This window comes from Dasypus novemcinctus, chromosome 14, assembly GCF_030445035.2.
Source record: "Dasypus novemcinctus isolate mDasNov1 chromosome 14, mDasNov1.1.hap2, whole genome shotgun sequence".
In the NCBI taxonomy this organism is placed as follows: domain Eukaryota; kingdom Metazoa; phylum Chordata; class Mammalia; order Cingulata; family Dasypodidae; genus Dasypus; species Dasypus novemcinctus.
The window spans coordinates 84,221,642-84,236,758 of record NC_080686.1 but is presented as its reverse complement, the minus strand read 5'-3'; the positions used below and the strand labels follow the sequence as shown (position 1 = coordinate 84,236,758).

General features: G+C 41.5%; 1 protein-coding gene and 1 pseudogene across 3 annotated transcripts in view; one reads left to right on the top strand and one right to left on the bottom strand.

Moving 5' to 3' along the window:
* Positions 1 to 15,117, top strand: part of SNTB1 (syntrophin beta 1) — a 276,727-nt gene that overhangs the window by 228,190 nt on the left and 33,420 nt on the right. For all 3 annotated transcript variants that reach the window (XM_071208013.1, XM_004480747.4, XM_058275966.2), the window contains one exon: positions 4,965 to 5,104. In XM_071208013.1, coding sequence (XP_071064114.1) covers positions 4,965 to 5,104 — 140 coding nt within the window. The remainder of the gene's footprint in view (positions 1 to 4,964; positions 5,105 to 15,117) is intronic.
* LOC111761197 (ferry endosomal RAB5 effector complex subunit 3 pseudogene) lies at positions 6,634 to 8,323 on the bottom strand (annotated as a pseudogene).

Below are 15,117 nucleotides of genomic sequence, written 5' to 3'. Positions count from 1 at the left end.
TTAAACTAAACAAGATGATTGAATTTAGAAGTTGGAGAGATGGTTACCAATAATTTAGTCCCACTCCATCATTTGGCAGTTGAGGAAATTTAGACCCAGCAAAGGCAAGTGACACTTGCCCAATTTCACTTAGCACTTTAATTTGACGTTCCCTTTTCCTTACCTTAACAGTGAGAACAGGTAAAATGTTTAGGGCTTGCTTCCTTGCTGTGTGCAAGATACTTTTCTAAGCCCTCTACATGTATTAATTCATTTTATCCTTATAACAAGCTTGCCTAAGAGGCACCAGTATTATTCTTTGCTTTACAATACCTTCAGAAAAGGTACTGAAAGACTTTGGTAAAACAGTCTCTTTGAAAGTAATCAGCAGCTCATGGGTGTTTTAAGATTTATTTTTTATTTATTTCTCTCTCCTTCCCCCCTCCCCCAGTTTTCTGCTCTCTGTGTCCATTCACTGTGTGTTCTTCTGTGACCGCTTCTATCCTTATCAGCGGCACCAGGAATCTGTGTCTCTTTTCGTTGCGTCATCTTGTTGTGTCAGCTCTCCATGTGTGTGGCGCCATTCCTGGGCAGGCTGCACTTTCTTTCGCGGCTCCCCTTACAGGGTGCACTCCTTGTGCGTGGGGCTCCCCTACGCGGGGACACCCCTGCGTGGCACGGCACTCCTTGCGCGCATCAGCACTGCACATGGGCCAGCTCCACATGGGTAAAGGAGGCCCGGGGTTTGAACCGCGGACCTCTCGTGGGTGTTTTAGAGGAGACTGGATCAGTAGTCTTCAATCTGTAATCCACATATCACTAAGCACCTTCTGAGGAGGGCTGGGTGATGGTAGGATAAACTGGAGAGAAGGCACCAGGCTTCGAACCAGGCTGCAACACCATAAAAACTCTGCTTGGGTGCTTTTACATGTTGTTCTTCCACTTGCAATTAAATCTCATCTGACGGTTAAATGAATTTTAAAAGTTTGGAAGCCGAAGAACTAGATGATTTACAAGTCCTGACTCTAATCTGATGTTCAATGAATCCACTTCCCACAATTCTTCCCAGTAACTTTTTGTGACTGTTGGCTTTAAATTCCTCTTGCCATACTTAAATCTTTTATCTCATCCTCTGTGGAAGTGGGTGTGGGCAGCATTGATCATAATCTGTGTTTTAACATGTCTTACGTGCAAGCCCTCAGTGATCATTTGGATTTGATGGGAGCGCTTTCTGGAAAAGGGGGGTGGAAATAAATTTTTGCCTTACCTTTGACAGCCTTCACCTCCAAAGCTGTGCTTCAGAATAATTTCAGAATTGAATGTTTATTTCTCTGTTTCCTTTCCTTCGCCTTTTTCATCAGAAACATGAGGAACTGACTGCTAAAGCATCCAATGAGTGGAAGCTGAAATTGAGATCAAAGTCATCACATGTGTTTCAGTCATCACATATTAAAATGTATACACATCCCCAGAACTGTTGCATTAATAATAGAATATCTTTGGGTGACAGGAAATAGTGATTTGTAATGGAAGTTGTCACTGCAACAATAGCACAAAAAGTTAAGCTTGAGGAAGATTGTTCTTGAAAGCCTTTGCCATGCGAAACTTCGGAAGCACAAAGTATGGTTATAAAAACTGTTCTTCAACATGACAATTTTCTTCTTGGAAAGTCAGTTGTCCTCATGGGCAGACTACTACCCTCCAACACTCACATACTATTAAAATGACAGCTCTGCACACGGGAGTGGTGGAAAGTACCCACCGCAAATATTGTCGCAAACATAGCCACACTACTCTGGGCTCTTTAATAACCCCCAAAATGTTTTAGGGCTTTGGAATTATTCATGCTACATATACCACTTGATGTGTGCTTAAGTTTGTGGTTCTACCAGTAGAGAGTTCTGCATTTTACTGTTGATATTTACTGTTGAGGTTTATTTTAAAGCTTAATACTGTTTTTGAAGAATGGTGCTTAGTCATGTTCACATTTAAATGACTGGTTCTGACCAAAGTTAATGGATTAGATCTGACTAGCTAAGAAGTCACAAAGATAGTAATTTTGGGAGGATCATTTATAGCTTCTCCAGACCTATTTAATGAGCTGGAAAAGTAATTTACTAAGTTTAATGTAGAGGCTGGAGAAAGTTTATTCCGAACCCCACAAGCACTTTATGCCTTGAGACCGTAGCCTATTCACCATGTAGGGTCTTCTGTACAATCCGTTTTTCTCTTTTATCCATTTTATGCTGCTGTTCTGTTGGGATAGGTCTTCTTAGAAAATCAATAAGCTAAAACTCGATTTTTCCCTAAGTGCAATTTTTCAGTTTGCCAAAGGGTTGCCAATGCAAAGTGCTAGAAATGTGTTGGCTTTTATAAAGGGTATTTTTTGGGTAAAAGCTTATAATTCCAGGGCCATGAAAAGTCAAACTCAGGGCACCATAAGAAGTGCTTTCTCACCGAAGTCAGCTGCCATATATTGAAGCAAGATGGTGGGTAGTCTCTACCAGGCTTCTACTTTCTCCTCCTGCTTCCTCTCTCAGGCTGAGGTGCTCTGGTTTCTTCCTGATTTCAGCTGCAAGCTTGTGTATGGCTTGTCCTTTAGGACTTCTCTCCTTGCAGCTCAGCTGTGGGCAAAACTGGAATGTTTTCTCTCACATGGCAGTCCCCTTTTTTTCCTATATCTGTTTTTGTAAGTCCATTTATATCAGACCCAGCAAGGGGGCAGACACTCAACCTAAGTCACACCTCACTGATGTAGTCTAATCAAAAGCCCTAAAAAGACCATATCAGGTAATCTAATCAAAGGCTCCTCAGCTGAATTTAATGCAATCAAAGGTATCACACCCAGAGGGATAGATTAGTTTAAAAACTTAATCTTTCTCTTTTTGGGATTCATAAAAGTCTCAAACTGCCACAGCAATAAATGCATAAAGGGAGGAATAAACCAGGCCTTGGTTCATATTCTAGTCAAAATAGCTGTACAAGGCATTTCTTCCTTCTGGTAAGGGAGTTTTTATTTGGAATTGTTGAAGGGAGGTATTAAAAATAAAGGGGATCATTATGCAAGCGTTCTTCCTAGAAGAGCTTTGGAGAATGGGAAGAGAAGGTATTGAATTTTATCATTACTAAAAATATTTTTCACTTGTATAATTTTTCCTGAGGAAAGTCATTGCCCTGTATTGTTTGCCATTTCCAAATGATAGCTTTTTGACATGTTTAAAAATCTGTGAGTCTTCCATAATTTTTCTACCCTAAGTATTACTGAGAGCCTTACCACCTGCCAGGTACCAAGCCAGGCACTTTGCATGCATTATCTCACTTAATCTTACAATAGCATTATAAAGTCAGTGTGCTTAACAGGCACTTAGAAGCCCTCGACAACTATGAACTCCTTTAATCCTCACAATAACCCTTTGGTATTGGATACTCTTACTTTCCCATTGTACAGATTTGGAAATTGAGAAACAGAGATTAAGTAACTTGTCCAAGATCCTGCAGTTAGTACATTGTAGATCTGGGATTTGAGTTCATGCATGGAGTCAGAACTCTTGACCACTGTGATATATGATACTATCCTTGAATCAGGAAGGAAATTGAAGCACAGAGAGTAACTTGCTCAAAGCCACACAGGCAATAAATGATGGAATTGGGACTCAGATTCAGACAACCTGTCCATTGAACCTATAAATCTCAACCCTTCCACCATCCTGCACATCTTCTCAACTTTGATTACTCATTCCTGATGTATTGGTCATGGGTGTTAACTTAAAGCAAAAGCTACTCTTACTTACTTCCATTCAATACAGATTTCACTGTGGCACTTCAGGAAAGTTAATGATAAGAAAAGAAAAGGAATAAACTAGCTATATCATTTCTTTAGCTTGCTGTCTGGTTTCCTTTAATTCTAAATAGATTTTGGGGAGAGGATGAGGCTTGTTATGAGAGTTGACTCTTTGCTGAAGTGATTGCCACTGTCAAACACAAACTTAATATAATCTATACCAGTGGTCTTTCATCTTTACTGGGCCTAAAGATATTGTTAAAATGCAGATTCTGATTCTGATTCAGTAGTACTGGGGGAGGGGGAGGTGGCTGAGATTCTGTATTTCTAGTAAGTTCCCAGGTGATGCTGATGCTACTGAAGATGACCCATGCTTTGACTAGCATGGCCAGAGCATTGTGTTCTTCCAAACTGAACATGAATGCTTATCCCAGGACCCAGGATTCACATGGGGAGGAGGGCATTATCATCTTTAGAAGGCTATTTAGGGAGTTTGGGAAGGATCCACACTGCTCAGAGGAGTGGCTCACGGGATAAGATCTGAGCTCCACAAAGCCTTAGGATTGGAATGGTCTTTAAAGGTTATCTGGTCCTATCATCCAGCTGATGCTTAAATCCTCTTGCATCCCAGCCCTTGAGTTAAGAAAGTATCTGCAGTTAATGGAACTGAGCATTCACTAGAACAGAGGAAATTTCAAGATGGTGTCTGAATCAAAGAAATAGTCTAAGAGAGAAAGACTAGGAAAGAAGCTATGATGTCTCACAACCAGTACAGATAGATACTTGCCTCAAAAATACATATTTTGGAGCCTTTGGATAATTATTCAAAAGATCTGAAACCTTACCATTTTATAAAAACAAATGCACTCCACCAGAGAAGCAGCTGGGAGTGCTTATTCATCCAAGCATTTGCCTCCCACTATGAAATAAAGATTTCAGTGCTGATTGGCAGGTGAGAAACAGTGACAGATGTTGGGCAGCTGGGCTGTTTCTCAGCTGCACAGATTATACATATCAGGGCCCTTGAGACAATAGATACTTTCAAGGATCAGGAATCAGGAGACTATGAGTATTTGCTTCTCATTTTGATTTTGCAACCTGGACCAAAGACAATCCTATTGTTGGGTCCTCTGATTGGACAGATGCCAACTTCTTTCCAGTCCCCTTTTCTCAGGATGTTTGACAATTCTGTTTTCTGTTTCAGGTGACGGGGGAGAGTGAAAAGCAGTGGAAGCCAGCCCTCGTTGTGCTGACTGAGAAGGATCTTTTAATCTATGACAGCATGCCAAGGAGAAAGGAAGCCTGGTTCAGCCCAGTTCACACATACCCTCTTCTTGCCACCAGGTAGCCATGGCCTTGTATTTGGATATGACTTGTTTGCAGTTTGATGCTAAAGTGAAGCAGTTACAATTATTTCAGCACTTAATGTTATTGCTCAAAGTTGTAGCAGGGGCTGAAAGCTCCTTGAGAAGAGAGCTACACTTTTTTAGCCAGATAGGTTAATTATCATTTATGTTATTTATGGTCAAATATGAGGCAACACAGAGACAGAGAACAAAATGGAATGGTGACATCAGTGAGATGGTCCCAATGTAGCCATCTTCCTGGATTTCCATCCAATTCCATTTGAGCGTATATACTAGACACATATACGCATTCTTGAAGTCCAAGTAGAATCATCCAGTTAAGTCTTCACTTAGCAGCCCAAAGAATGGCACAAGGGAGTGTCCACTTGTGCTTGGTAAGTCTTGCTCAGCCTGGGAGAACCCATAACAAGTTCTTCCTCAGTTGTGAGATGCTTCCTATAGAAGTCAAATTGCCAGGGTCTGTCTGGTTCCTTAGGATCACCAGAACACATTTTCTGTTGATGTGAAATTCAGTCTTCAAGTATCACATACCTTATCCTCTCCTTCAAAGGTTTCTATGATAAACACAAAAGCAAATTATATCTGAGACTTGCCTTCAAATAGTTGACAACTCCCAGACCTGGCTTCTGTTGCCTGTTCTTTCTGTATGTGCTTTATTTCACATAAAATTTGTGGCCTACCTGTTATAATGTCTGGCAATATTGAACCCTCAAATGTCTGTTGAATGAATTATCGAATGATGTGGGGCAGACTCTGGGAGGCATTTGGTTCATCAGACAGAGCATAGTGGATGGAAGTCTTTGTGCTGAATAAGAGATAGACAGAAGCAAGGTGGGTTCCCCCTCCTGGAGGGACCAAGATGCCAAATACGTTACAGTCAAGGTTCAGGCACAGGAAAGAGAATGAGACCAAATAGCACATAAATCAAAATGACAACAGTGAGTAAAGCTGAAGCCCTTTAAAATCCCTCTTGCTTCCAGCACAGTTGATTCTGGAGGCCAGCAAGTTATCTGAAGATGGTACTGATGTGGCCCCAGTGGTGGGTAGGGGAAGATGGCATCACTATAAATAAATAAAAGACTCGTTTAAATTTTGACCCTCCCAAGCCTCAAAATGTTTGGCAGAATAGCTGTTAAAGTACAAAACAGTATTACAGTAAAACCTCACTAATCAGTACCTAAACATCTTAAAATGTTCAAAGATTCTGTTCATTCACATTCAGGTCAATCCCCATCACTTTCTGCAACTTATATCCTCAGTCCTTGTTGATTTGACAGTGATGTTCAGATCCCTAATTCTAAGACACTCCCCAAACAGAAACCAAAGAAAGTCAAGGTAATCCAGTTATTAAGGAGGAAACTTGGACTCATGCCACTTGGGATGATTTTCAGTTACAAGAGTTGAAATAAGGCAGAGTTTCTTTGTTAAGTCTTGGGAAACATGAAAATAAAAGTAACCCCCCCTATATAGTCTCCTCATGGTTTTTTTTTTGTTTTTTTTGTTTTTTTTGTCTCAGGTACTTGTATTTCTACAAAAAGGTTTTCACAAAAAATCCATACTTGCTATGTATTTTTCAGTGCTTTCTCATTTTCATTTGATTAATACAGTAGAAGGAAGATTTTATTTGCATGCTCAGCTAAGCCTAGCATAGACCTAATATGATTCAAATCTTTGGACAAAGTCAAATGTCTTCATGAAAATGTAGCAATTGGTTTCCTTTACAGGGTAATTTTTTAAAAAATTACTAATATGCATAAATAGGACATAACTGTAGGGGAAAAAAAGAGATAGTCTTTCATGAGGAGGTTTTAAGAATAAGTGATAAGTTAGGGGGCTGATCATTAGTTTGTGCAATATATATGCTTTTGGAATGTTTAACAGATATATATCATGATTTGATTTGTGACTTGGGTTGCAGGTTCTTTTTCTGGGCATCTTTTGCTTGACAGAGTTCCAGCAGAGCTCAATTCCTGGAGTGTGACAATCCTCTTCTGTCAGCTTGTCAATCTATAAGGGTTTAGTGCTTGGATGTCAGAGTGAGTGTTGAGGATACTCGGAAGATCTGGGGGAGCATGTTACTAAGTTGATAAAACATTTCTTCAGAAATACTCTGTGGTACCAGAAATTGTACTGTCCTAGAAATTCCTCCATCCCATGAAGCCATTTCCATCATAAAGCCTTTCACACACTTAAACACAAGTTCTGTTCTCCTTAAGCACCAGGGTATCGTCATTTCCTCTGACATATCATGCACCAACAAGAGAGGAATGCTTATTGTTGTGATATCATGGGTGCAGCAAACTTTGAGAATATTTCGGAGCCCCATAATGGCAGGATCACGAGCAGTGATATTTCCTGATTTCACATTGTCATCCACACACAGATGGAAAGCAACATGGATTTCTGAGAGATTAGAATGCCGTGTAATATAAAATTCTCCAGGTAAAATATTTAAGTAGTTTCTATCAGAATTCTTAGTCTTATCATCACTTCCTCCACTTCGGTTTCCAGAATCATGTGATTCTTTCAACTTATTCTTACGCTGGGTTCTAGCATAAAGTACCACCTGCTGGACAACTTCCAGTTGCTCTTCAATTCGGGGAAAATGGAAGTCAGTGCATTCCTGGCAAACTGTGGCAAAATCTCTTTTAATACCACTATATGAATTGATTCGATTATCTACTAGTAAAACCAGGCCACACAGAGATGTGGAATAAAGTGACAGTGCTGTTTGAAGCCGATGGAGTTTCACACCACTTGGATGATTCCGTTTATGTTTACGGAAGTCTAGCATATCTGCTCTCAGCAATCTCAAATTATGCATGGTCTTCAACTGGCTCCTAAGTGAATGGTAAAACTTTCTTCTAACTTTCTCTGTTCCTCATAAATCCTTCCATTTGCTTCTACAGATTCTCTGAACTGACTTGGCTGAACTTTAATTTCCTCGCTGAGGGAGCTGTTGTTGGGGTTTTTTAGGTCTTGATGAAGTTTTATCACCCATTCCTGATACTCTTGCTTTTGGATGGCAGTTGATTGTTTTAATTCATTCATCCACTTATTCTCTAAGTCTTGTTGGGATTCAAAATGCTGAGCAGCCAGTGCATTCACATCTTGATCTGTCAGTGATTTTCCCAATTCCTGCATTACTTTTTCCATTTCAATACCTTGTCTCTCACGTAATTTTTTCAGCTCCACATCTCTTCCTCATGGTTTTTGAGCATTCTGAATAATGGAAGCTACTTTTCCATCCATTCATTCATTCATTCAGTCATCAACATTCTTAACTCCTCTATTTGCTAGGTGAAGTAACTGGGGCAAGGGATAAAAAGATGAACAAAATTCAGACATGTGAACCTACCATGATGACAATATGGTACAGGGTCAAGTGCCAGGATATGCAAGGAACCTTGGGAGCTAAGAAGACAAAAATGCCAAACAGTACCTGGAGAGTGGCTGAGTTGTCCTCACAGTGGAAGTTACATTTGAATTGAAACAGGGGAATGAGGAGTGGGAGCCTGAGCGAGGGGAGCAGAATTTCCAGGCAGCGGGGAAGTACATCCTTGGAGCACAGGTGGGCATCACGCAGGGACCTCGGAAGGAAGAGAAGGTGGATGTTTGCTCAGTACCTGACATTTGCCACAGGTTGCCCCCTACAATTTTTCTATTGATTCTGCAACACATGTGTTAGTGTGTCTGTTTTTCAAATGAGGACCCGAGGCTCAGGAGAGTTAAGAAATATGCCTCTGGGTCATGTAGCTTCTTGGAGGCAGAGCCTTGTTTCCGGCTCCAAACTGGCACACATGTGCCCTGTTATCTCTGGGCGTGGGCACTCAGGTGGGGCACAGGCAGGAAGACTTTTTACTATATCCCTTTGTGCCTTGTGAAATTTGAACACTGGGAATGTTGTTTCTTAGTCAAAAGTAAATACAGTAAAATTAAATAAAAAACAATTAAACCCTTGCTCTTTCCATGGTACCGTGCAACCTCTGAGAGAGCACAGACATCTTTTCTACACCATACTAAGGAGGCAGGACGCATTGGAGGTGGGAGGAGTCTTGGAAGTGATTTGGGCAGGCCTCTTTACTGTCGGTGTAAATTAACAGATGTGTCCAAGGGGTGACTGCTGAATCCAAGCTATTTTAGTAGTGATCTTGATTCTGTGGTTTAAAAAGAGAGAAGAAGGAAAGGAAGGGAGGAAGGAAGGGGAAGGAAAGAAAAGATTTCTTTGAGGAAACAAAGTGCTGAGTAGCAGGAAGAGGTAAATGACTTTTGAGGAGTAACTTTTTTCTCACAACTTTTCTACCATGTAACTAGAGTTCGCAGTGGAACTTCAAACCCTTGTTAAGACCTGGGAAGACAGTCTCGTTCCCAAGAAACAGAACCTGAGTCAAGAATTGATGTGGAAATGAGCTCCTGAGCCAGGGCTCCCAGGAGAAAGCTGGAAAAGACCAGGAAGGCAGGGGAGGGGAAGAAGCCCAGGAAGGCTCTGATTTCAGGCCAGATCTCAGCCTCGGCCTGCCCTACGGAGAGCTGCGCCACCCAGTATGGTAGCCACAAGCCATGTATGTCTATTAAAATTAAATTTTTAAAGAAAGTAAAAAATTAGGCTCTTCAGTTACACTCATCACATTTCAGGTGCTCGACAATCACATGTGACTAGTGGCTGCCGTTTTTGACAGCACAGATCCAGAACATTTCCATCCTCGCAGAAATTTCTTTTGCGTAGCACTGCTCTAGAGCATAAATTACTGCCTCAAGGTTTGTCCTGACTCAAGCAAGTTCCTGGACTTGCACACTTTGATGAAGTCTGTCAAAAACTAAGGCTGTCCAGAAAGCAGTCAGTTCTCAGGCACTTCAGTGGCAGGAGGCGGTCCTCCACATAAGGCCCTTAGAACAAAGCGCCCCAAAGCGGGGGCTGGGTGCACAGAAACAGTCAAAGGGGTCTGAGGAGGTCTGGATGGGGCACAGAGAGTGTCCTTTACAGGCTCACAAGCCACAGGGATGCCAGGTTTGGACTGAGAGCAAAGCCCACAGACAGCCTAAAAACAAAGCTTGCATCCGATATGGAAAGAGAAAAATGAAAAAACACTTCAGATCATACCTATGGTCATTCGAGACAGAAGTTAGAGCAGGAAGCATCGGTGTACACAGACTAAACTTGAAGGAGGTGCAGCAGTAATACTTGCCTCTCCCCACCTCCACCCCTCCCTCCGCAGAATTACCCAGCCTGACCCCTGAACTGCCCAATAAGACTTGTCATTATATGCGTGTATTAGCCGTAGATGCAAGGATCAAAGTAGGCCCATACTTATTACTGCGATCTGCTGGCAGCCTGTTAGGCAGAGTATATCCAAGGAGGCACTGGATATAGTTCTGAGCAGGAAACTTGCTGCCTGTCCCTAGTAGCAGCCTGGAAATGTAAAAGCCAGAGTTTCCGTTTTAATCTTCCTCCCCCCAGAATGGCGGTTAATTTAACCCCAGGCTAATCGTGCTCCCTCCCCACCCCCTCAGAGTCCTCATCTGTTAAATGTGCTCAGTCCTTGTCTGCAAAAGCCTCAGGGAAATACACTTAGGCAAAAGAGGTTTGAACCTACTCCGGCTTGTGCATCTGCCCCCACAGTTTGCTGGCCTTGGTCACGATCAGCTTCCCTCCAAGATAAGGGCTTTGGGCAAGCAAACAGACCTGGAGAAAATCAACTCCTTCCCTCCCAGTGTAATGACACTGGGGAGAAGTAGCCCTTCCATAGCTCCAGGTTGGACTAAGGAATGAGTTGCTGAAGGAGGCAATTTAAGATTTCAGATTCTATCTTTGCCGATAGCCCGGCTCTCTGAGCCTGCTCGTTTACACCAGTGGGAGCACGTGCTCCTCTCATCACCCAGACACAGAAGAGGTCAGAGGGACTCTCTGAATCCTCCCATTACAGAGCTTGCCCCAGAACCTCCGTTGTCAGCTCCCCTAACCGCATTTTGAAGTTCAAGTGACTCTTTCATTTACTTCTCATGGGTCCCATCCAGCCACATGTGGCACTGTGTTCTTTCATATATATTTGGGCACACAGGCTCTCTAATAGCATTATTTGTCTTTGATGGTATATTTCTAAAGAAGGGGAGCAATGACTTTTTCATAGTTCTTTTTTTACTCTCTTAATAAGGTATCACTTATAAATAGTAAGTCCACAAATCTGAAATGTGCAGTGCAATTTATTTCTCCTTATGGCTATAAAGAGCCACATCTTTTCAAGTTTTATCATAGGGTGCCAATTAATCTCCCTGGGTGACGTTATCAAGAAGGCCAGGGTCATACCATTGGCAAATTAGACCGAGGGGTAATAAACCAGCAGCCGCCTCGTGGAGCAGGGACCTAAGCCTTGTACTTGGCGTGGATTCTGTCAGGGTTTGCAGATCTGGCCCAATTGAAGAATCACCTGTGTGCCGCTTGAAACAGCAGGTTCTCAGGACCCAGCCCTGAGACTCTGACTTCCCAGGCCAGGGTTGGATCAGGAGTCTGTTTTTAACAAGGGCCAGGCAGGTGTGGAACACAGAGTAGCCACATTTCATCCTCTCAGCCCCGTGAGCTGTAGGATTTATTATTCCTATTTCACATCTAAGTAAACTGAGTTTAAGCCACAGTCACAGAGCTAGGAAATGATGGGAACGAGATCTTGATTCTTCAGGCTACCTTATTAACTACTGTAGGAGTTTGGTATTATTTATGAATTCCATGTTTGTAAACTGATCTTTTCCTCTGGGCATATTAGATTGTATTGGATTCAGAAGTTTCACTTTTACTTCATTAAATTATGATTAAGGCCTTGAATCAGCCATGTCAGTAGGATGTTGAGTCCCTGCCCCCTTTGTGGGTGGGGATTCACAGAGAAAACAAAGTAGAGGATTTAGTTGGAGTTTTTAGATGCTGGAACCCTGGAAAGTAAACACAAAGGAGAAGAACACAGAGGAATAGAGACACGGCAGAGGCCCCAGGAAGAGAGAGAACCTGACAGTCTACAGCTGACCTTCTACAGAGAACAGAGCAGCTGAGCCCGGAGAGAAACAGGCCCCAGGGAGAGAGACAAGACTTATCCCAGCCTACAGCTGCTATTGGAGGAAGCTGGGACCATGGAACCTTAAGAAGAGGGAGGCTGAACCCTTGCAAATGTTGGCAGCCATCTTGTTTCAACACATGACAAATAACTTTGAGTAAGAAAATACCTCTTATGGTACCTTGCATTGAATTCTTCAGGGCCTGGTAACTGTAAGTTTCTACCCCAAATAAATATCCTTTTTTTTTTTTAAGATTTATTTTTTTGTTTATTTCTCTCCCCTCTCCCCCACCCCAGTTGTCTGTTCTCTTTGTCCATTTGCTGCATGTTCTTATTTGTCTGCTTCTTTTGTTGTCAGTGGCATGGGAATCTGTGTTTCTTTTTGTTGCGTCATCTTGTTGTGTCAGCTCTCCATGTGTTTGGCACCATACTTGGGCAGGCTGCACTTTCTTTCGCGCTGGGCGGCTCTCCTTACAGGGCGCGCTCCTTGCGCGTGGGGCTCCCCTACGTGGGGACACCCCTGCGTGGCAGGGCACTCCTTGTACACATCAGCTCTGCGCATGGGCCAGCTCCACACGGGTCAAGGAGGCCCAGGGTTTGAACTGTGGACCTCCCATGTGGTAGACGGACGCCCTAACCCACTGGGCCAAGTCTGCTTCCCTAAATACCTATTTTTAATAGCCAGCAGATTTCTGGTACTTTGCATCAGCACCCCTTTGGCTAATACAACTACTAATATCTGCAGCCTCCCAAGAGCATGCTCTTATTTCCCAGAGGTTTAGTGTCTCTTTGGATTTGCTAAGTGTGCACATATAAATTTTCCTTAGCTCTCCTGACAACATAATCATGGAACAGGTGGCCACTGCTAACCCATCTTACAGTTGAGAAAATGGATGCCCCAAACCACACAACGTGAGAACTAAGTTGCGGATAGTATCAGAGACCTACAACTTCTAACCCTGGCTTAGAGCAGTGGTTCTCAAATCATGGTGCCCAAGCCGGCAGCATCAGCACCAACTGGGAACTTGTTAGACATGCAAATTCTGAAGTCCCACCTCAGACCTACTACATCAGAAACTGGGGAGGGGCCCAGCAATCTGTTTTTTGTGTTTTTTTTTAATTGATACATATTAATAAAGCATACAATTTATCCCAAGTGTACAATCAGTGGTATCTGGTATAATCACATAGTTGTGTTTTCATCACTTCAATCATTATGAAAGCATTCTCATTTTTTCAATAATAATAATAATAATAAACAGGAAAAAAACAAGAAAATTCCTCACCTCTCAATCTCTCTGTGTCCCCTGCTGTACATAGGTATTCTTTCTGGCTATTCTTGTGCAATTATTTATTTGTTTATTAAACAGTTTTAGATATATTCACATATCATATGCTGTATCCAAAGTGTATAATCAATGGCTTTTAGTGTAATCACAATGTTGTATATTCATCTTCTCAAAAATTTTAGAACAATTTCATTACTCCAAAAAGAAAGAGTCCGTACCCCTTAGCATTTCTTCCTTAGCCCTTCATAACTACTAATCTAATTTCATCTTTATAAATTAATTGATACTTACATGGAATCAAACAATATCTAGTACTTTGTGCCTGGTCTCCTTTAGTTAGTATAATTTTTTTGGTTTGATATTAATGTTTTATAGTATTAGCCTACATTTGTTCAGCTTCAAAGAAAAATGGTCTTATATATGCACTTTTACCCATATTCATATTTCACATAATATATTTATATTTCATATAATATAGTTAGTTCATAATAGTGCAATCATACAGTATTTATCCTTTTGTGTCTGGCTTGCTTCACTCAGTGTAATGTCCTCCAGGTTCATCCATGTTGTCATATGTTTTACAACTTCATTTTTTCTTACTGCTGCTTAATATTCCATCGTGTGTATACACCACAATTTATTCGTTAATCAGTTGATGGACACCTAAGTTGTTTCCAACTTTTGGCTATTGCGAATAATGCTGCTATGAACATCAGTGTGCCAATACCTATTCATGTCACTGCTCTCAGTTCTTCTCACTATATACCTAGTATCGGTATTGCCAGGTCACTTGGCAGGTCTATATTCAACTTCCTTAGGAATTGCCAAACAGTATTCCACAGTGGCTATACCATTCTAGATTCCCACCAACAGTGAGTAAGCATTCCTATCTCCACATCTTCTCCAACATTTACAGTTTTCCGACTTTTAATAGAGGCCAGTCTAATAGGTGTGAAGTGATATTGCATTGTGGTTTTGATTTGCATTTGCCTAATTGCTATCAGATGTTCAAAAAGAGTCTCACTCACCAAAATCAAATTATGTGCACAATGACTGACCTCACACCAGTTCACTCTTTGGAGTGTAAAACTAGGGGAGAGCCTTAATATCGGTGTGAGGCTGTGTGAAAAGATAACCAAAATTTAATTCTTATTTGAGTTTCAGTCAGTTGTCTATTAGTTGCTCATGTGTACCAGTCCAAGATGCTTTTGGCTGAAACAAAGAAGCTAAATAACAGTGGAATAAGTAAATAGGAGGTTAGAGGTAGGCAAGATCTGATCGAACTGGCAAGATTTGTTCGATCAGAAAATACTAGGGTTTATACCTATATAACTTTCTTTCCCTCATGACTGCAAGATGGCTGCTTCATCTCCAGACATAGCATCACTTTTCAGTTTCTGTAGTAGAAACCAGCAAGGGAGAAGAGAAAGATAGGAAATGGGATATGAGCTAGCCAGCCAAGAGTTTCTGTCATACTTCTGTTGAGTTTGTTATTCTCTCTTGGCTTGGTTTCTTCTGTTGGAAATGGCCAATTCTGGTCATCCTTAAATGACCAACCTCTAATTATGCAAAGACTTGCTGTTAACAGTGAGCTTTCTCCAAATATTTCATCCTTTTACTTATATTTTATTTCATAAAATATTCCAATTAAGGAGAGTCAT